The 18,381-nt window shown below is 40.8% G+C and overlaps 3 protein-coding genes across 3 annotated transcripts; 2 read left to right on the top strand and 1 right to left on the bottom strand.

Annotated features, from left to right (window-relative positions):
- Window positions 1-177: 177 nt before the first annotated feature.
- On the bottom strand, window positions 178-4,868 carry LOC306747539 (uncharacterized protein; the record flags this gene model as incomplete). The annotated part of the gene is made up of 8 exons (XM_079230596.1): window positions 178-308; window positions 483-540; window positions 621-756; window positions 3,566-3,608; window positions 3,701-3,888; window positions 3,991-4,080; window positions 4,184-4,310; window positions 4,817-4,868. 8 exons carry the CDS (start codon window positions 4,866-4,868, stop codon window positions 178-180), a joined length of 825 nt encoding a protein of 274 aa, XP_079086722.1.
- Window positions 4,869-7,025: 2,157 nt separating this feature from the next.
- tmem169b (transmembrane protein 169b) lies at window positions 7,026-8,043 on the top strand (the record flags this gene model as incomplete). The annotated part of the gene is made up of 2 exons (XM_079231455.1): window positions 7,026-7,299; window positions 7,409-8,043. 2 exons carry the CDS (start codon window positions 7,026-7,028, stop codon window positions 8,041-8,043), a joined length of 909 nt encoding a protein of 302 aa, XP_079087581.1.
- A 2,678-nt stretch (window positions 8,044-10,721) lies between these two features.
- Window positions 10,722-18,366, top strand: LOC306748212 (X-ray repair cross-complementing protein 5-like). The gene is made up of 21 exons (XM_079231348.1): window positions 10,722-10,763; window positions 11,061-11,174; window positions 11,278-11,461; window positions 12,061-12,109; window positions 12,254-12,376; window positions 12,881-13,063; window positions 13,202-13,316; window positions 14,403-14,541; window positions 14,619-14,731; window positions 14,863-14,925; window positions 15,012-15,149; window positions 15,392-15,482; window positions 15,641-15,771; window positions 15,991-16,187; window positions 16,401-16,488; window positions 16,654-16,723; window positions 16,836-16,945; window positions 17,162-17,258; window positions 17,468-17,535; window positions 17,655-17,729; window positions 17,896-18,366. The coding sequence occupies exons 1-21, from the start codon at window positions 10,749-10,751 to the stop codon at window positions 17,908-17,910; spliced, it is 2,178 nt and encodes a 725-aa protein (XP_079087474.1). The 5' UTR covers window positions 10,722-10,748; the 3' UTR covers window positions 17,911-18,366.
- The last annotated feature ends 15 nt before the right edge of the window (window positions 18,367-18,381 follow it).

The raw sequence follows: 18,381 nt of genomic DNA on the forward strand, positions 1-18,381 counted from the left end.
TTTAACAGAACAAAGCTTAAAACTCAAGTTTTATAACCATGTTAAACCGTGAACCCTTACCTAAGATATTTGTCATTAACCACTGTATGAGAACGTTAAAGAAGAAAATAAGGAACAAACTGATTTTACAAACACAATACCGGTAATTCAGCATTGCAGGTGTTTGTCTTCCAATTCTCAAAAATTGAATGAAAATGGAAAATCCTCCCTGGTGTTATCTTTGTTAGTTGGCGGAGGGCTTTTGGAGGCAAAGGCAAACTGGAAGGCTTCATTTTGCTCCGGTTGTCCAAACAGGAACTCAGGACCTGCTAAAAATCATAAACAGTACGTACTGGTCGTTCTAAGAAGGTAATGCACATGACAAAAATAGAGGGATTTGATTTGATACATACAGGTTGAAGACTTAGGTTCTGAAAAGATACGAACATACAGTAGTTTGGTATTTTGTTCTAGTAGCACTGTATGAAATACAAAGGGGTGACAATACAAATGCAGTACCTTATCGTTGAAAAAAGGGCAGGAAAAAGCGAAAGGTGACTCCTGCAAAGAAACTTATGGTAATTCCAAAACTGAGAAACAGATTTCTGTCAAATCACGTATTCCTTTTGCTCACGCCTCACCTCCTCCTGGGAAGAGTTCCCGTCAAATCCAAACCCAGAGAAGCCCGGGGTGCTAGGATCAGAGTTCAGAGAGAACAAGAAAGCTGGAGATTTGGTATCGGAGGGGCCTCGACGTGGGGAACCAGCGGGGCTAAAGCTGAAATGAAGAAATAATACCGCTCAGTGTCTGTCTTGACAGTGATTCTAAGTGTTGGACAAGTTAGATAAAGTCTTACTAAAATGGGAATGTTGAGGTTGAAGGAACAGCTGCCGTTTCCACCGGGGTCGGCCGAGGATTTTTGTCTTGAGATGACGACTGAGAAAAAACAGGAAGTCCCTCATTGTCCTCTTCACTCAGCGCCTGCTCTTCATCCATAGCTGCCTCCACCTCAACCTCCACTGCTGATACAGTGGATTGCTGTTCATATGCAGAAAACACCTTGTATGTTAAAGCATTTCCAACAGGAAAAATTGAAATGGCTAAAGTAGCATTTACATCATGGACCATAATTAATAAGTACACAATATTAGAGATTTACACAAATGTTAAATTTACATTTGAAAAATGTAACTGCAACATCTCTTTATCGACATATGTAATGACTTAGTCTTTATCAGCGGTCATACATTGGTAGAAAATTGTTCTCAATGAAAACCGTTTACTGAAAGTGACGTGTGGATAACCCTCAGTAACTTGAGATTTATTCTGGAAAGAGACGATGCTACTGGTTTTCTCAGATGTGAATAAAATAGTACTCATGAATTAGTGATTTTAATTGCATAAAGTTGGGAAACTTGTAGAGATAGATTATTAAAAATGCAACCGGCAGACGCAAAGATAACCTGACTTTTAGTTTCTGTAAGGGTCAAGCTCCAAAAAACAATGGGAGCTTGTGGGTTGTTTTTTGGGCGTACAAAGTGGCCATTTTGTACAAAGTCAAGGTATAATGAAACAAAAATTACCAAGACTTGATCCTCTTGTTCAGTTTCCTGATCCTGCTCGTCGATGTGCATCTCATCTGGCTGTCTTTGCTCTGGAGAAATAATGGTTGATAAGTTTGATGCAACATAAACATCCAAACTTGATGTCTGGTGCGGACAAAGTGTTGACTGAAACACATTGTGGACTCTACTTACCATCCAACGGCTGAGCCCACAGCTCATTGATTTCTTCTCCTGAGGACGGACTGCAGACGGTAGTATACTGTACCTGGTTTTCCTCAGAAATTTCCTCAGCATCAGTTGCCTCTACAGTTGTTTTATTACCATTCTGAAAGATCAATCAACACACGTAATAATAACCACAAGGCCAAGGTCTGTGGAATTGGCTATATATTCCCTTCCATTACGCAAACCGCTTATTCTATTAAGGATATAAAGTGAGTAAGATAAATATAGCAGTGTCAGTAACATCAAATGTAGACATACATCAACATCACATGACCAACATACATTATTCACATATAACAACAAGATGAAATTCACACAGTATTTACATGATGTATTTACAAAGGTTTTGATACATAAGGTTTTAAGAGCACTACATCTGCCAGGGCTGGTGAGAAGTGTTCAGAGAAAAGACAGATGGGACGACAGAGTGAACAGGGACCTAAAGCACCTCCTCCAGGGCATCAGCGGGAAGAGGTGGTGGGCAGGGAGAGAGGGGTCAGATTGTATTCTTTTGATTGTCCATTTTTGATCTAGTGACTCAACTGATGGGGGTTGAGACAATAATCATGGATGATGTATTGTCTATGAGCTGCAGTTTTTTGCATGCTGCTGTACCAAAAGAAGAAGTGAGCATGCTGTCAATGATGGCAGAGTAAAACTGAAGGAGGAGACTTTGCTTTACTTTGAATTTTGTCTTTGGAAAAATAGTCTTTGCTGGGGTTTTCTTTGGTGATGTGGTCTGTTTTGATGTTTCATTTTAGTGTGTTGCTGATGTGTGTGTGTCAATAACTTTGAATGAATCAGTGGTTATGAATGCTCCTTAGATGTGAATGGCGGTTTGTGGGGAGGGAGGCCTTGCTTGAAATCTATAATGAGTTCTTTTGATTTAGCAGTGTTGAACTGGAGGTTGTTATGAATCCACCAAGTGACTGCTCAGGCTACCCGCTCACAGTATCTGTATGGTTGTGCCGTCTGCTTGTTTAGGAATGGTGATTGAGCTGAGGTGGGAAGTGGTTTGTGTAGAGCGCCTGTCCTGAGGGCCAGATGAAAGGCTATTCATCTAAACCCTCTGTTGCCTTCTCAAAAGGAAGCTCCTGATCCAGTACATATACAAGGGTCAATACTCATGTCCAACATTGTTGTGTGGCTATATTAACAGCATGCTCAGCAAAACTATTGGCTCGGGAAGCAAACTGGTAAATAAATATCAGAACGATGCGCTTAATATTTTCATGACCACATTGGGGGCAATTCGTCTGAAGTTGATGAGGCAGGAGATCTTATTTGATTCTGGTTGAATCCTTGAACCCCTGTGGTACTGCACATTGACGGTGGGAGGTGTTAAAATGTGAACATTGAGCCTGTGGTTCACAGTGGTGAGTGCAGTCTGGGCCCGCTGCTTTCTTCTAGTTTGTTTTCCTGAAGGTGGCCCTCACCTCCTCCTCCTGAATGTAGAATGGTGAGGGATGTGGGCAGCGTAATGTGGGCCTGGAGACTGTTCAAGCCTCCCATAGAACTCATGGAGTTTGTCTAGGAGGTCACTATCAATGTCAGACCATGTCATAATAAGCTTCATAATTCCATTAGCCTTGTTCAACATACCTTTGTTTGGTTGAGATGAAGAGAAGAGATGTCAATGGAATAATTACTTTCCTCCTCTGTCTGAGGATCTAATTGTTTGTCTGGTTCTTCTATGGGCTGCTGGCCAGAAACACTAGAAAGAAAAGAAAGACTAAGTTTTGCTGGAGGCTATGTGTCAATATTCTTTGATATCTATAAAATTCACTGAAGGACACCTGTCTGGTGGTTTCTCAGTGGAAGAAGAATCAACGTCTGGACCTGGGCAGGCAGAAATTGAATTAGCTGTATCAAGAACTGTAAATATTTCAGCTCTACCAGAGCAAGTTATGAGGATATAAAACGCTTATTACCAGTGAGTTGGTCCAGCTCCTTCTGTTTCATTATTATTTGATCATCACAAGTCTTGATCCTCAACTCAATCTCCTCTTTTCCAGCCTGCAGCGTGAGGAGCTTTTGAGCAAGGGGATTTTGGCAATAATATTCTTTATGCGACTGGAAGGTCTTCCTGCAGGTTGCAATTCTCTCTGCATAAACTTCCCTATTCATGTTACAAATGAAGAACAATTCAGCATTGTTTATTATTGCCCACAACAAACAAACATTAAAAGCAATTCAACACCACAGCTACATCTGAACCTACATGTCGCGGTTGTAGCTGGCTTTTCTGCTCTCCAGTTCTGCTTTTAGTGTCTGCTCGTACTGAAGAAGCAGGCTGTTAGTCGCCTTCATGCTGAAGTTACATGGATGAAAAGCAGTGATGTATGAATATCAATACTAACTCTGCACTGCCTATCTTATATGTCCAATCTGTATGTATTGCCTAGTCATCATACCTTTTAGCATTCTCCTTATTATGTATCACAGTGTTTTGCTTCACCCTGATTTGTTCCTCAAGTGTTTTGATATTTCTGTGGATCGCCTCAATGAACGACCTCCTCTCAGCAGCCTCAGCTCTGCAAACTGGAGACAAAAATGTGAGCATGTGATGGACCATTTCACAACATAAAATATATCAAACTATTTGTTTGTTATCCCGCTTTACATACAATGTTCTGCTCTTGTATAACTAGTAATGTTAGTTAGCTTAATAAGAATTACTGTTCGACACACAGGAAACATTACCTTTAACTTGTTGGCTGACTTCATTCTTCTTTTGGGAAAGCTCCCTCGTTTGAAGAGCTATCAAATACAAACAACATCTTGTTTAAAAGAACACACATCTATTTATATAATTATTAGTAATTGAAGTATAGCACATATCTCCTCACATTAATTATTTTAGGTTATTTAACGTTAACCTTTAGCTTCACACCAAAACTAGCTTAGTTAGCCACTGACGTCTGTTAGCCAGCTAACGCTTAGCTAGTGTCAAAACCATTACTTTGCACGTCAAGCGAACGTTAACTGGCAACTAACTCGTGTAAAAACCGAAGAAAACGTACAATAAACTCAATAACTGAACTCACCAAACTGAAAAAGCAGGCCGTCGATGGTATTAAGAGAATATTTGTCGTTCATGTTCACACCAGCTTCACCTCTCAGCTCCCGGCCGGCTGCTGCAGTCCGTGTTGCCAGGTCTGTTCGACAGGTGTCGAATCACAACTTAAAACCGACCCAAATCATAAACTTGCTAGGAAATCGTGTAAAATCATAAGCTTACAATTGTCTTATATCTGAATCAAATAACCAAAGCGAGTATGTTAGATAATTAGACTGTCGCAACCCACAGAGGGACTTATGCCAATCAAATATGTAATACATATTATTCAAATAATGAGTCAGTGGACTGACATTTGTACCTGTATTTTTAACTATAAAATGACATTGTTTTTATTGTTTTCACAATACTTTCAATAACCTAGCAAATGCGGACCAAAACAACAAAAATGTCATCTACCTGTCTGTACACAGTATATGCTACTAGCACAATGATATTTTCCCGCCCAACTTAATCAAAAGTAGCGCAATCGGGCGGAACCTGCCAGATCTGGCAACCCTGGCAACGTCAGACACGAGCAGCCATTCACCATATAATACATTAAAAACCTCTTTTCTGTTACTGGTGGAAGAGACCAAAACCGATTAACCCGATTAAAGTTGTAGCCAATAATTGTATCTAAATATTTAATATACTATATTATTATATATTTTACTTTTAAAAACGTTTTAAACAGATTGTTGGGGGCCAAAAGAGATATAAATATTGACAGTGTGCATGAAACCATTTGACTGAAATAAGGGTTTGCAAGTGGGCAGTGAATAGAATATTGATAATAAATTAAATTATTGGATTTTAATTATGATGCATTAATCTATGCATCACTTTATTGTTTCAGCTGCTACTAATGGCGGTCATTTAAATTACTTTGTATACAGCTGGGTAGCTAAATTAATACTTTGTATTCATAATATAATACACAAGTAAATGCAACATTTTGCTGAACAAAAAGTACAGAAGTATTTTCAGCAAAATTGCTCCAAAGAGTATCCTGCTTATCATTCAGATTAGCCCCATGGTTAAAACCAAATAACGAAAAATACACTGCTGTGTAGTTTATTCTGTTAATGCATCATATTATGTGATTTTATTGTAGGCCTTTATATTGGTGTTTCCTACTTAGTATTCTCGAGGACAGATGTGCTTGTTCCCCCCCCCCCCCCCCCCCCCAACACATTATTTTTTCACATGATGGCAGTCAGGATCATGGACGGTTCGGGATTGGTGTACAGAGGTTAGAGGGGCGGGGTTAGTGCTATTCTGGAAATCCTTTTGCGTAGCGCATCTGTATCTGCAAAACACACCGCGCTGTGGTGCGTGGGGTCCTGCATTGTTCCACACAAATCCAGTGATTTATCCGCGCACTGTGTAGTTTGACTACCAGTTGCTCGTCCGACCTCTTGAAGGTAAGATTACATCTCCATTTCTACGCTATTTATAAGTGCATGTTGTTCTGCCGGCTGGCGTCTGCAGACAAAAGAGCGGACATGGGTGGGATTTAAATGGGAGGGGATCAGCTGTGTGAAGAATGGGTTGCATTGTCGATTTCACCCCCTACTATAAAATGATGCATTATTTTGGGAAAGCACTATAATCTTTCAATGCCTGTGTAGTTTTTCTGTTGATATGTCTGTAAAGGCGATGGGATGATGTTAATGCACTGAGCTCCCTGCATATCCACTGAGTAGAGCCTATCGGTGCGCTGTCATGCAAAAGAGAGAGACAACCTCCCTTTTTTAACGAATCTATCACGCTTTGTTTATCATCTATCTGGAGTGATATAGTCTCTGTCCGTTCAGATACATACTGTCCTTAGATCAATGATAATGTGATATTTAGTAGTTTTATCAGTCATCATCACACAAAAAGCGACTGTGCAGAATCTAGGCCAGGATCCCTGTAAGGAGTGCATTATTGTGCCTGTGGAAAAGCAAAGCTGCTATATAATGTCTCTCTCGCTCTCTCTCTCTCTCTCTCTCTCTCTCTCTGTCTCTCTCTCTTTCTCTTTCTCTCTCTTTCTCCCTCTCTCTGTGTCAGCTGGAAATCTTCCTTAGATTGAACACTTACAAGTAATGGGTGGACATAGGCTGTGCTGCACAGGACTTCCCTATTAGTCTCCATATAACCCACCAAAAAGAAGCTTCAGAGTCAAAGTGTTTTCTGGATCAGGTGAGAGCATGGCACAGGTAGAGGAGTCTCAAACAGAGGGAGATGGCAGCCCGCAGATGATCGCCTTAAGATCGGACACATCAGTGAACCATGTGGACGACGGAGAAGTGGCGCCCTCCATGAGGAGGAAGAGGAGGAAGAAGAAAGACCCGCGTCCAGAGTCCATTATTGTTTACCGCTCTGAAATGGAGAGGGCGCCTGGAGAGGACCAAGGCGGTGAGGAGGGAGCAGAGAGGAGCTCAGAGGAGGGAGCTAAATTCCTCAGCACACCTACAGGCGAAGGTGAGAGGAGTGTGAGATTCTGCTAAGAAGCCACAAGCATCTTCTTACTTGCCTTGCTTTTTAAAATATGTCATATATAATTGTCTCATGTTGTATTATCTCTCAACAGGAGGAGGATGGAGCCTTCCTCCAGACAGCCGCTACGTGACCCTAACAGGCACTATCACCCGAGGGAAGAAGAAGGGCCAGGTAGTCGACATTCACCTCACTTTGACAAAGAAGGAACTCAGGGATCTGAATAAGTCAAAGGAACGTCTTGATGCAGAGTGCGAGGCAGGGGACGGCGCTAGACGCACCTGCAGCTTAGGTGTGTGCCAGGGACCCCATGTCGTCCTGTGGAGCCTCTCCTGTGCCCCCGTGATTTTCCTCCTCTCCTTCATCACTTCCTTCTACTACGGCACTCTAACCTGGTACAATGTCTTCCTGGTGTACAATGAGGAGCGGACGTTCTGGCACAAGATTACAATATGCCCCTTCCTCATCATCTTCTACCCCATGCTCATCATGCCCATGGCGCTGTCTCTGGCTCTGTACTCCGCCTTGGTGCAGGTCTCCTGGGCCTTCAGCGAGTGGTGGCAGGATGTGAGAGACCTGGAGAAAGGCTTCTGTGGCTGGGCCTGTGGGAAGCTGGGGCTGGAGGACTGTTCCCCTTATAGCATAGTGGAGCTGCTTGACTCTGATACTGTTTGTGGCACTCTGCAGAGCAAGGCCCCCAGTGAACTCGCCCAGACGTCCTCGGTGTGATTGTTGTGGGCTGGGTGGGGGGATGCTGAGGTCCAAGGCACATGTTGGTGTTGACATATTTTCAAGTGATATGACAAACCTGCTAGAACGTTCAAGTCAGTCACAGGAAAGCACTTGAAAGCTGTTTACTTTTCTGTAAATGAAAACCTACCAAACACTGCCTGAATTGTCCTGAAATGCTGAAATATTGTGTGTAATTTTGTAAAACATTATTAGTCAGATCACTGTAAATGATTCCTCCTAGCATGGGAGTGGTAATATTGGGCATTACATTTAGGTTGTCCTCCAATCACTGAACCCTAACTCATGACCTTTTGACACATGTAGGCCTGGGTGCTTCCTGTAGTAAAGCTTAGATAAACTAGCGGTGGAAACCGGTGCACATGTTGTTGGTGCCCTGGAATCCCAACCAAGTTTCACTTCATCTGTAAATATCTGTAATTATGTGTGATCACTGATCTGTGCAGTGACATCCAAATGAAGATGCATTTCAAAGGCAACACTGTTTTGTCTGTGAAGCCATCACAATCCCTCTGTGATGTTGTAGTTGGATCACCAACTGGAAAAAGTGGGCAACTGCCCCATGGGCTCCAGATGGGTCAATTACTTTGTGGAAATTAGATTTGATTGTGAATATACACCATTGAGCATAATATTGACTTTAACAATTTAAGCACCTTAAGATGAGCAATGTCCTGTGAGGCAATTCTGTTCCAGCATTTAGTTTGAAGGATAAGGATGACAATACTTTATATTTTTCCCATCAACAGTTTCAGCAGTGTGCCTCATTGATGTGTTTTAAATATGTTTCGGAGTACAATGGAAGTGTATGGTTTGGAGGAATAAGCTACATAAGGCTTTGGATACACAGGATTTACATATTGGAAGCATGAATTCAGTGTGGATTTTTATGGGTTTTGTTAAAATTAGGAAAAATATAGAATATTACTAGCCTTATCCTTTAATAACTATTATTCTGGATGATATTGTGCTTACATGTTGCATATTCTGGAAATGAATTGTGTTTCATCAAGAAGTACACCAGCATATGAGTACTTGTTGGTGTCTGGGCATCTAGGCTGATTATAATTAAGCAGCCATGTGTTGCTGCTGTGTGTTCTGTATATGTAGGTGACAGAGTACATGAAGAGAGGGGGTAAGAGGAATCAATAGGGACCCATGGGGTTAATCCAGCCAAGATGCAAAGCCATAGTCAGGACGAGGTGAAACGTTTCCTTGGTGAAGTAACATGTTTCATTGTCATTCAAGGCATCAACACAGATGTTTGTGATCTTAAAGTACTTGTTTTGTTCTCACAATCTTGTTTCACACGTGAGCAAGTTCACTGTCATTTTCCACCTGTGAGTTCCTGTTACATTTCCACACAGTAATTTTTTTGAATGTTGATTTAATTTATTTTTAAATATTTAAGTCTAGTACACTTCCTGAAATAGTTCTAGCTCTGTGTTTTATACTCTGGCATTTTGAAGTAAATGTATTCCAAACCGCTATTATGCAATGGTTGAAATGCATTGCCGAGGGGGCTGGTTTGGGTGCATCAGATCTGATGTTTATGATCAGATCTGACTGGGTGGAGTAATTCAATTTTGTTTTCATACCGGCAGAGACATGGATCAGGGGTTCTGGATTGAGTCTGTATTCCACATTACATGTTGTGAAACAGGATGCAAAGTAAAGAATTACACAAATAAATAAAGTGTTATGTCATTACATCACAACTGTGATCATTTATTAATTTAAATTGTGTGTATGTGTGTGTGTGTGTGTGTGTGTGTGTGTGTGTGGGGGGGGGGGGGGGGGGTTTTAATCTGATTATTGGCCATATGCCCCAAAACAGTATACTAGACAAAAAGCACTGCCAGGGTCCATACTTATTTACAAACTTGAACTGGGTTATTTGACAAGTAATTTGGAAACAATTTAAGGTGAAAACACTGAACACAGACTATGGGACACAACTTTGAAAATGAGCCAGGGCCATGGAACTGTATTGAGGACAACAAGGTCATGTCCTATGTATTTCTTCCTGGATATTTTGGGGTTTTAGTATGTTTTTCTTTTGTGAAGTATTAAGTGCGGAGAAGGTTGTATTTGGACCTATATGTAGATAAATACAACTTTTAGAAAATACAATAAAAATAAATTGAAAATGAACAATCCAGTTATTAAACATATTATATTTGGTTGGGAGTGGGTGAGTTTGTTTGTATATTAATACATTAATTTTTATAATTTGCATTATTTATTTATCATAGCATTTTACCTAAATATTTCTGAATCCCTGGCCACAGCCATGAAATTAGCCACCAGTCGACTCTATTTTTCATAAGAGCCCAGACTACGCACACCATAATATTCCCTGTGTGCACAGTGGCAGATGAAGCGCTGAAGGGCGTTTGACCTACATCTCATTATTACATTTCATTGCATTGCCTCGTCTCAAGCTCAAGAACACCGCAACTGACATAATCACAGACTGATATAGGTCTGGTATTTTTCGTTGAAGAGGTATACACTAATTTATGGTGAACAGCTAATAACAGATCGTGTCGTGGTGCTCTGTAAAATTGATGCGGAACAATTACCACTGGAAACCGGAACTATATTCTTGTTACTGCCGGTCACAGTTTCTCTTCGGAGCCATAATAGAGTAACGCAGAGTTTGGAAGAAGGAAAAAAAGAAGATGGCAGGTGCCAAAGTAAGTTGACTTTCTTTCACATTTCTTAAATAATGTACAGACTCTTGTGTCCAGTCTGTAAGCGTAAGTTTGCTGTGTTGAATGAGCAGTTTACAGACATTATAAACCATTAGTTCTCTCTCATTGAGCTTCAGACGTTCAACGTTGGCGACATGTTGAGACATGTTAAGACCGAAGCGTTCATGCGCCCCATTGAATGTATACGGAACATTACAAATATGTGAACATATAGGGGCCCTACATTATGCACGTTTAAAAACATGTAAAATACTGACTTGTATTGTTGTTTTTTTGTAGTCAGCGTTGGTGTTGTGTATGGATGTTGGGTTTTCCATGTCCAACTCTGCCCCGGGGGAAGAGCCTTCTTTTGAACTTGCCAAAAAAGTAATCCAGAAGTTTGTCCAGCGCCAGGTAAACTTTGACACATACATACACACACACATTGACAAAAAAACAAAAAACGTTTTAGGATCTCTGGAATCTTTGACACACACAGAAAAATGCCTTTTGACAGGTTTTTGCAGAGACCAAGGACGAACTGGCTTTAGTTCTGTTTGGCACAGACTCCACCAAGAACCCACTGGACAAAGACGGCCACTACCAGAACATCACTGTGCATCGTCACCTTATGATCCCTGATTTCGAGCTTCTTGAGGAAATAGAGAATCAGGTCCATCCAGAGAATCAGCAGGCTGATTGTATCCTTTTGCTTACTTAAAAAAAATACAGTCTATAAAGGTAGCATCTAATGGTACTAAATATTTTACAGTGGCAGATTTGTTACAAACTTTTTTTATTCCCAGGTAACAAAGTCATTTGTGTGTTGAGATTACTTTTATCAGACCTGCTAGTTTATTATTGTGGCTTTGGATTTGTGTGTCATTGTTACATCGATGCGATTTTAAGTAACTTGTTTTGACATATTTAATTTCCTGGATGAGCCAAAATAGGCAATCCTGGTATGTTATTTTATACATTAACAATTTCTTAATTGTTTTTTCAAATAGTTTTATTTTATGACTATAGATGTGATCGATTTTGATATAAATACACATGCAACATGAAGGGCTTTCTTTTTTACTCTGGCCATGTCACACCAATCAGAGCTACTCTTTTTGTTTGTGAAACTGTGATCAAAACATGATTTTACTCTTTTAAAAGTTAAAATAGAATATTAACAAAATGATACAATATAGCAGACAATTCTGTGCAAGTTGTGAGTGTATTCATGCATCAGATCCTGTTTGTCCTCGATGGCGTGTGAGAATCAGTTTCCTCCTTAACTCCTGTTTAACAGGGCTGGATGCTCTTGTTGTGTGCATGGATCTCCTTCAGACCGAAACAAAGTAAGGAGCCGCCTGTATCGCACACATGATTCTCACGATTAACGGAAACAAATAAACTGATGTCTATGCACTTAAATGTTAATTTTGCTGAAAGGATAATTGTTCTTCCAATGATATGACATTGTGTTTGGGGTTTCTTTTCAGGGGAAAGAAGTGTGATCGTCTCAACATTTCCCTCCTGACTGACCTCAACACTCAGGCCAGCTCGGAGCAGATAGACGTTATCATTGAAAACCTGAAACAAGCTGGCATCACCCTGCAGTTTTTGTAAGCTTCAAACACATTCACTATGTGTCGTTTCTAAGCAAATATGATTCAGAAGCTCCAAATATTTCCATTAAAGTTATAGAATAATATATTAGTAATGCATTTGTGTGCGTCGGTAGTTATTTTAATAAATGGCAGCCATTTCATTATTATTACAATGTCAATCACAAAGCTGTGAAAGAGAGCTTGACTAAAATATTTAGGACCACCACTGGTCATCAAATTTATTGGTGGGAGATATTTTATTTTCACTAATAATTAGTATTTTCGATGAAACTTGTTTTTCATTGAAAATTCAATTTGTTTACTTTTTTTTTTTTTTTTACAAACACACACACTCTTGTTCTGGATTTTCCCGAATACTAACTGTACAGTTATTAGAAGTCACTTCTGATTCTGATCAAATACACAATGTTAAATGGGTTTCTTCTAATGTGATTTGAGTTTAGTTTCGTGGTATTTACTCATTCCTATGTATGCTTCCTTCCACCAAACCAATCTCAGCTTGCCTTTCCCTGTGGAGGAGGATGATGAAGAGAGTAGAGGAGATGCGGACAGAGGAAGCCCTGGTCACCCGGGCATGGGCAAAGGTCTGTCCAAGGAACAGAAGAGCAGCGTCGAAATCGTGAAACACATCATGCTAAACCTCGATGAGGAGAACGGACTGGATGAGATTTACTCCTTCAGGTTAATTTTTTTACTTTCTTTTTTACGTGTGTGTTTCTCTCCGAATGATATGGTGCTTTTTACACTTAAAAGTAATTCATACTATTATTAGTTATTGAATGATGACTTTGCTTTCCCTGTGCTTCCCTCCCGCTGTAGGAATGCAATTGAGCAGCTGTGCATGTTCAAGCGTATCGAGAGGAAACCCATGGCCTGGCCCTGTCAGCTGACCATCGGCAGCTGTCTGCCCATCCGCATTGTTGGATACAAAGCAGTAAGTGTACTGTGAATTGCACTGGATGAATATACACTACATGCTTAATACAAAGCTAAATTGAATAAAGGAATGCTGAGTTCTATCACGTCTGAAAAAAACATGATATAGATATATTTGCTCTGACACGCACACAAAGGCGGTGATAACCTCACGAGATCGAGGCGGCTGCAGTCTCTAGAGCCAGGCGCCGCAGCTGCTCTCCACCGACTGCAAGACCCAGAGCATGATGGGAAACACGTGTTGCTTTATCAAACAGCTGATTGGCTCTTAGTTTCGACAACGCCATGTTTTCGAGGTATTCCTAATTTTCTGTAGGCAAGGCAAGTTTATTTGTATAGCACATTTCAACAACAAGGCGATTCAAAGTGCTTCACATAAAACCATTAAAAGCATCAAAACATAATGCAGATTTAAAAACAGTTAAGAAAACATTAAAACTATGCTATAGGCTATAAATCTCATTAAGGTTTTAATCTGTTCACGAACATCCTGTGTAGTTTATAGTAACAAAAAGACTTACCAAAATAAGTATTAATTAAAAACTAAAAAGAATAAATGACAGAATACAATACCAGGTGTGCACTCAAACACACACACACACACACACACACACACACACACACACACACACACACACACACACACCTGTTTATTTACAAATAAATATAAATGCATCTGAACGTGGTCTGCAAACTACAAGTAGCCTACAGCTTGGATCTAACAGTCTGTAACTTCCTGTGTATTATTTGAAGGCTGCTTAAAGCTGTCTAACTTTACCGCAGCTTTTGTCACCCAAATCCACTTTCCAGTCAAGGTGCAGTTCATCTTGAACGAGCCCAATATTATCAGAAAGCGCTGATAACGCCAACTCAACCCATGGCTACGGAAGTGTAGGCGCCGTGGGTTGAGTTGACCTCATCAGCGCTTTCTGAGTGCAGTGCAGAGCGGCCGTGATTAGCTAGCCAGCGGGGCACACACAGGGACTGACATGCATGTGCTCCAGACTGGCTTTAAAAAACAAAGCACAGAGATGATTGCAACACACACACACAGTGGGAGTGTGACTTTATTCTCTGCTTCCAGGTGACAGAAGAGAAACTTAAGAAATCGTGGACTACAGTTGATGCCCAAACCAACAAGAAAGACGACGTGAAGAAGGAGACTGTCTATTGTCTTGATGATGACAATGAGACAGAGGTGCAGGGGGATGATACCATCCAAGGTGAGTAATTGTATTAGATTACTTAATGTTCTACTTTTTATAAAATAACACTCTAATAAAATGTCTTTTGTCCCCAGGTTTTCGTTATGGAAGTGATATTGTTCCCTTCTCCAAAGTAGATCAAGAACAGATGAAATACCAGCATGATGGGAAGTGCTTTGCTGTCCTTGGCTTCGCCAAACAGCACACGGTATTATACTTCTATGCTGGTGTGATGTGCCTGGGATCTAAAACAAATCTCAGATCAAGTAAACCTGAACCTTTTTAGACTGCACTGGTTACTTTATTCACCTCCTGTTTCTTTCTACCGTCTGCCTGCAGGTACGTCGCCATCAGTTCATGGGGAATCAAGTCATCAAGGTGTTTTCTGGCAAGGATGATGAGGTACATGAGGATGAGGAACTGCCACATTGTTGGTGACTACACGTTGATACTGACCTGTTTCTGTCTCTACCGTTATGTCTGAGTAGCATGCAGGAGTTGCGCTGTCTGCTCTTATCCGAGCGTTGGATGAACTCAACATGGTGGCCATTGTACGTTACGCCTATGCCCGTAACTGCAACCCTCAAGTGGGAGCAGCCTTCCCCTGCATCAAGAAGGACCATGAGGTGAGATCTGACTAAACATGCTTAAGTTTATTAAAGGGCCAGTGTGCAGGATTTACTGGCATCTGTCTGTAGAGTTGCAGATTGCAACCAACTGAATAACCCACACTCGCACCCCTCCCTTTCCAAGGCTGAACATATATTCCATTTCTGCTATTAGATCACCCTAAATCCTACACTGGACCTTTTAACTGTATTTGTGTCAAGAAGCACAGAATTAATGATCTGTCTCTCCCCCTCAATAGTGTCTGATCTACGTCCAGCTGCCCTTCATGGAAGACCTCAGGCAGTTTACATTTCCTTCTCTTGAAAACAACAAAAAGTTCACTCCGTCAGGTACAAAACACCAAACATTTGCAGTTTATAACCAGTTAATATGCTTTCTGAACTAATGTCACCTACACTGTGTGTATCCTTCAAAGAGCAAAAGCAATGAGAAGCCCTCACTAAGAGATGCAGGACTGGACTTTTGTGTGTTATGTGGTTCCTTTTAGATACTCAGCTGTCTGCTGTGGACTCTCTCATTGACTCCATGATGTTGTTAGAGGAGAACGATAATGGAGACCCAAAGGACATGTTCAAGGTCCACCACATTCCCAACCCTGCCTTTCAGAGGCACTTCCAGGTACTGCAGCTTGTATTTGAGAGATACAATACTTATATTACTTACTTATCCTGAGTTGAGGCAGATAGTAAAGGTTTTAAGGCGACAGGGGTGTTATTTTTTTAAATCAAATTTTAAATAATCTATGTGACTGGAGCTTTACCAGCTTGAGGCTGTTCATGTTCAACCAGGATTGCTTCTCCCTCAGTCACTGTCTGTCTCACCCAACCTTTCTTCCAGTGTCTGCATCATCGGGCAGTGAGCCCCGGCACCCCTCTTCCCCCCATAGAGCAATGGCTGAAGGCTGCTCTTGAATGCCCTGATGTCATTACTGCACGTTGCCAGGGTCCACTCAAGGAGGTGAAGAGGAAGTTTCCTCTCACAGAAGTGGAGAAGAAAAAGAAGCTGAAGACAAGTGCAGATATTTTTGGCAAAGAGTAAGTTTGATATAGTGAGGTGGTTGGTTTTTTGAATGTTACAGACAAGAAAATATTCATGTAGAAGATTGTGTTTTAAAAGAAATTGGAATGTGATTTTTTTTTTTTTTTTTTTATTATCTTACAGTAGTGTTGAATACATCTCAGTACGGACCTTTTACTGACTATAAAACCATTTTTTAGTATCGTAAATGACCTCTTTGCCGTTCACAGCTCTGAGGAGCCAGATGCCAAGATGGCAAAAGGAGACGAAGAGGAGGATTATAACCTGGCTGACATTGCCGAAGGCTCTGTTACTTCGGTGAGAATCAGGGGAGATGGATTGCATAATAATCTGAGAGAGAGCGAGAGAGAACCACTTTCTATAAAAATCAGCTATTCCAAAATAAAGTACTTTGCCACTTGTTGTAACAAGCTTACTCTTCCATTTGACCTAATTTCTCACTAATTTTAAACTCCTAACCAGGTGGGAAGCGTGGATCCAGCCAGAGACTTCCGGACTCTGATCAAGAAGAAGAGTCTTCCATTCGGAGAGGGTGAGATGCACAGTTTTTTCTATTTGAATTATAAAGCATTGTGAGTCATGTTCAGCCTTTGTAAATTGTGTTTCTCTTTGTTTGGTTGTGGTGACCCCCGTGTCCTTCCCAGTCTGTCAGCAACTGACTCGCAGGATAGAGCAGTTGCTTAGCAACAAGAACACACCATACTACATGAAAAGCATCACCTGCATCCAGGCTTTTAGAGAGCAGTCTGTTAAGGTAAATAAACATTCACTATCTTTCATTTCAGCAAATGCATGATGATGTGGGGGTTTCTGGCGCAGAGGTCTGTGACATTATCAGAACACATAGTTGTCGGTTTGCTATGGAGATTATGAGTCAATTTGGGAAGATTACAATGAGTCTGTTTAATTTCTCGCGACTTGAACCAAGGCCAGTTCTTGTGTGAGTATATGCTTATGTTTCGTCACTCAGCTGGGGGATGCCAATCTGTACAATGGCTACCTTCAGTCTCTGAAAGGAAGCATCCCAAACAGAGGGCTGGAGGTCTTCTGGGACCTGCTTGTTCAAGGTACGATAAGCCTCTTTACTCTCGGCTGCTGGATTTCCTCTAAATCATTTCTCCCTTGAGATGAGAATTCACACATCATTTTCTGGGGGCAAAAAATAAGTAAATAATGCAAAAGTGGGAGCTGATGGATGCTTAAAAATGTGCTGTGGCCTGAATCAAAAGTTTGCTGAAAGTTATTTTAGACTTATTTCTTGCTGTTTCATTGACAGATGCCGTAACTCTGATCAGCAAAGACGAGGTTGAAGGAAGCAATGTGTCCAAAACCGATGCTAATCAGGTGATGGCCCCTTTTACACCATTGTGAGCTGTTCAGGAAACAATGAATGTTTTACATATTGGAAACAAAGGTGCTCTTCAGAATGTACTTCTACTGACTGAAGCATATTTTGACCTCAGTTTCTGGTTACTGGTGAGAAGAAAAAGGAGGCGGCTGCACCCCCAGCTGAAGATACTGGAGATGTTGATGACTTGGCAAGTGTGATTTCTTTTATTCAGACCTCTTCAGCTTTTAAATATTTAACTGCAGTTGCCAAAACTCGTGTTCAGACCATTTCCTGTCTTTTTAGGATGGCCTATTGAGACCTTTCATATAAGCGCTCCAGTCTTAAAACTTTTTTTTGTCTCTCTACCCATGCAGCTGGACATGATGTAACAGTGGAAGCAAAGGGAGCGTCTGCAGTGGACATGCAGAGAAACAAGAAGAATGCTATCATTCAGCTCGACCCGACCAAACTAATTCAGCCGTCCATTGTTCTGCCTCCCACTTTCAGCCCCATGACACTCTTAACACTGAGTAACTGCATTGACCAATGATTGATTTAGCTAATGTTTGTACCAGTACTGCATGAAATACTTTGTTGAGGGCTTGAGATGTTTTTTGTCTTCATGTCAAAATGATTTGAAAAAATGATTCAGTTCTAATTCCTTGGGAATGTTGGAAGTGAGTGCTCTTAAGATTTTTGTGTATGAAAAATCCTTTGTCATTTTACACAAGACATCACTGCCATGTTCAAGAAACTGCAAGTTTATTATCTTAAAGCTTAATGCTCGACTTGTACTTTGATTTGTATAACAAAACATTGTAGATAAATACAGTTTCCTGACAAGAGTAGTAAAGCGCAAT

This window comes from Taurulus bubalis (genome assembly GCF_910589615.1).
Source record: "Taurulus bubalis genome assembly, chromosome: 15".
NCBI classification, from domain to species: Eukaryota; Metazoa; Chordata; class Actinopteri; order Perciformes; family Cottidae; genus Taurulus; species Taurulus bubalis.

What these genes read in the sequence shown, in the direction of transcription:
- LOC306748212 (XM_079231348.1), top strand. An exon ending in AGAAGTTTGTCCAGCGCCAG is followed by an intron (nt 11,175 to 11,277) that starts GTAAACTTTGAC and finishes GCCTTTTGACAG; the next exon opens with GTTTTTGCAGAGACCAAGGA. An exon ending in GAGTCTTCCATTCGGAGAGG is followed by an intron (nt 16,724 to 16,835) that starts GTGAGATGCACA and finishes TGTCCTTCCCAG; the next exon opens with TCTGTCAGCAACTGACTCGC.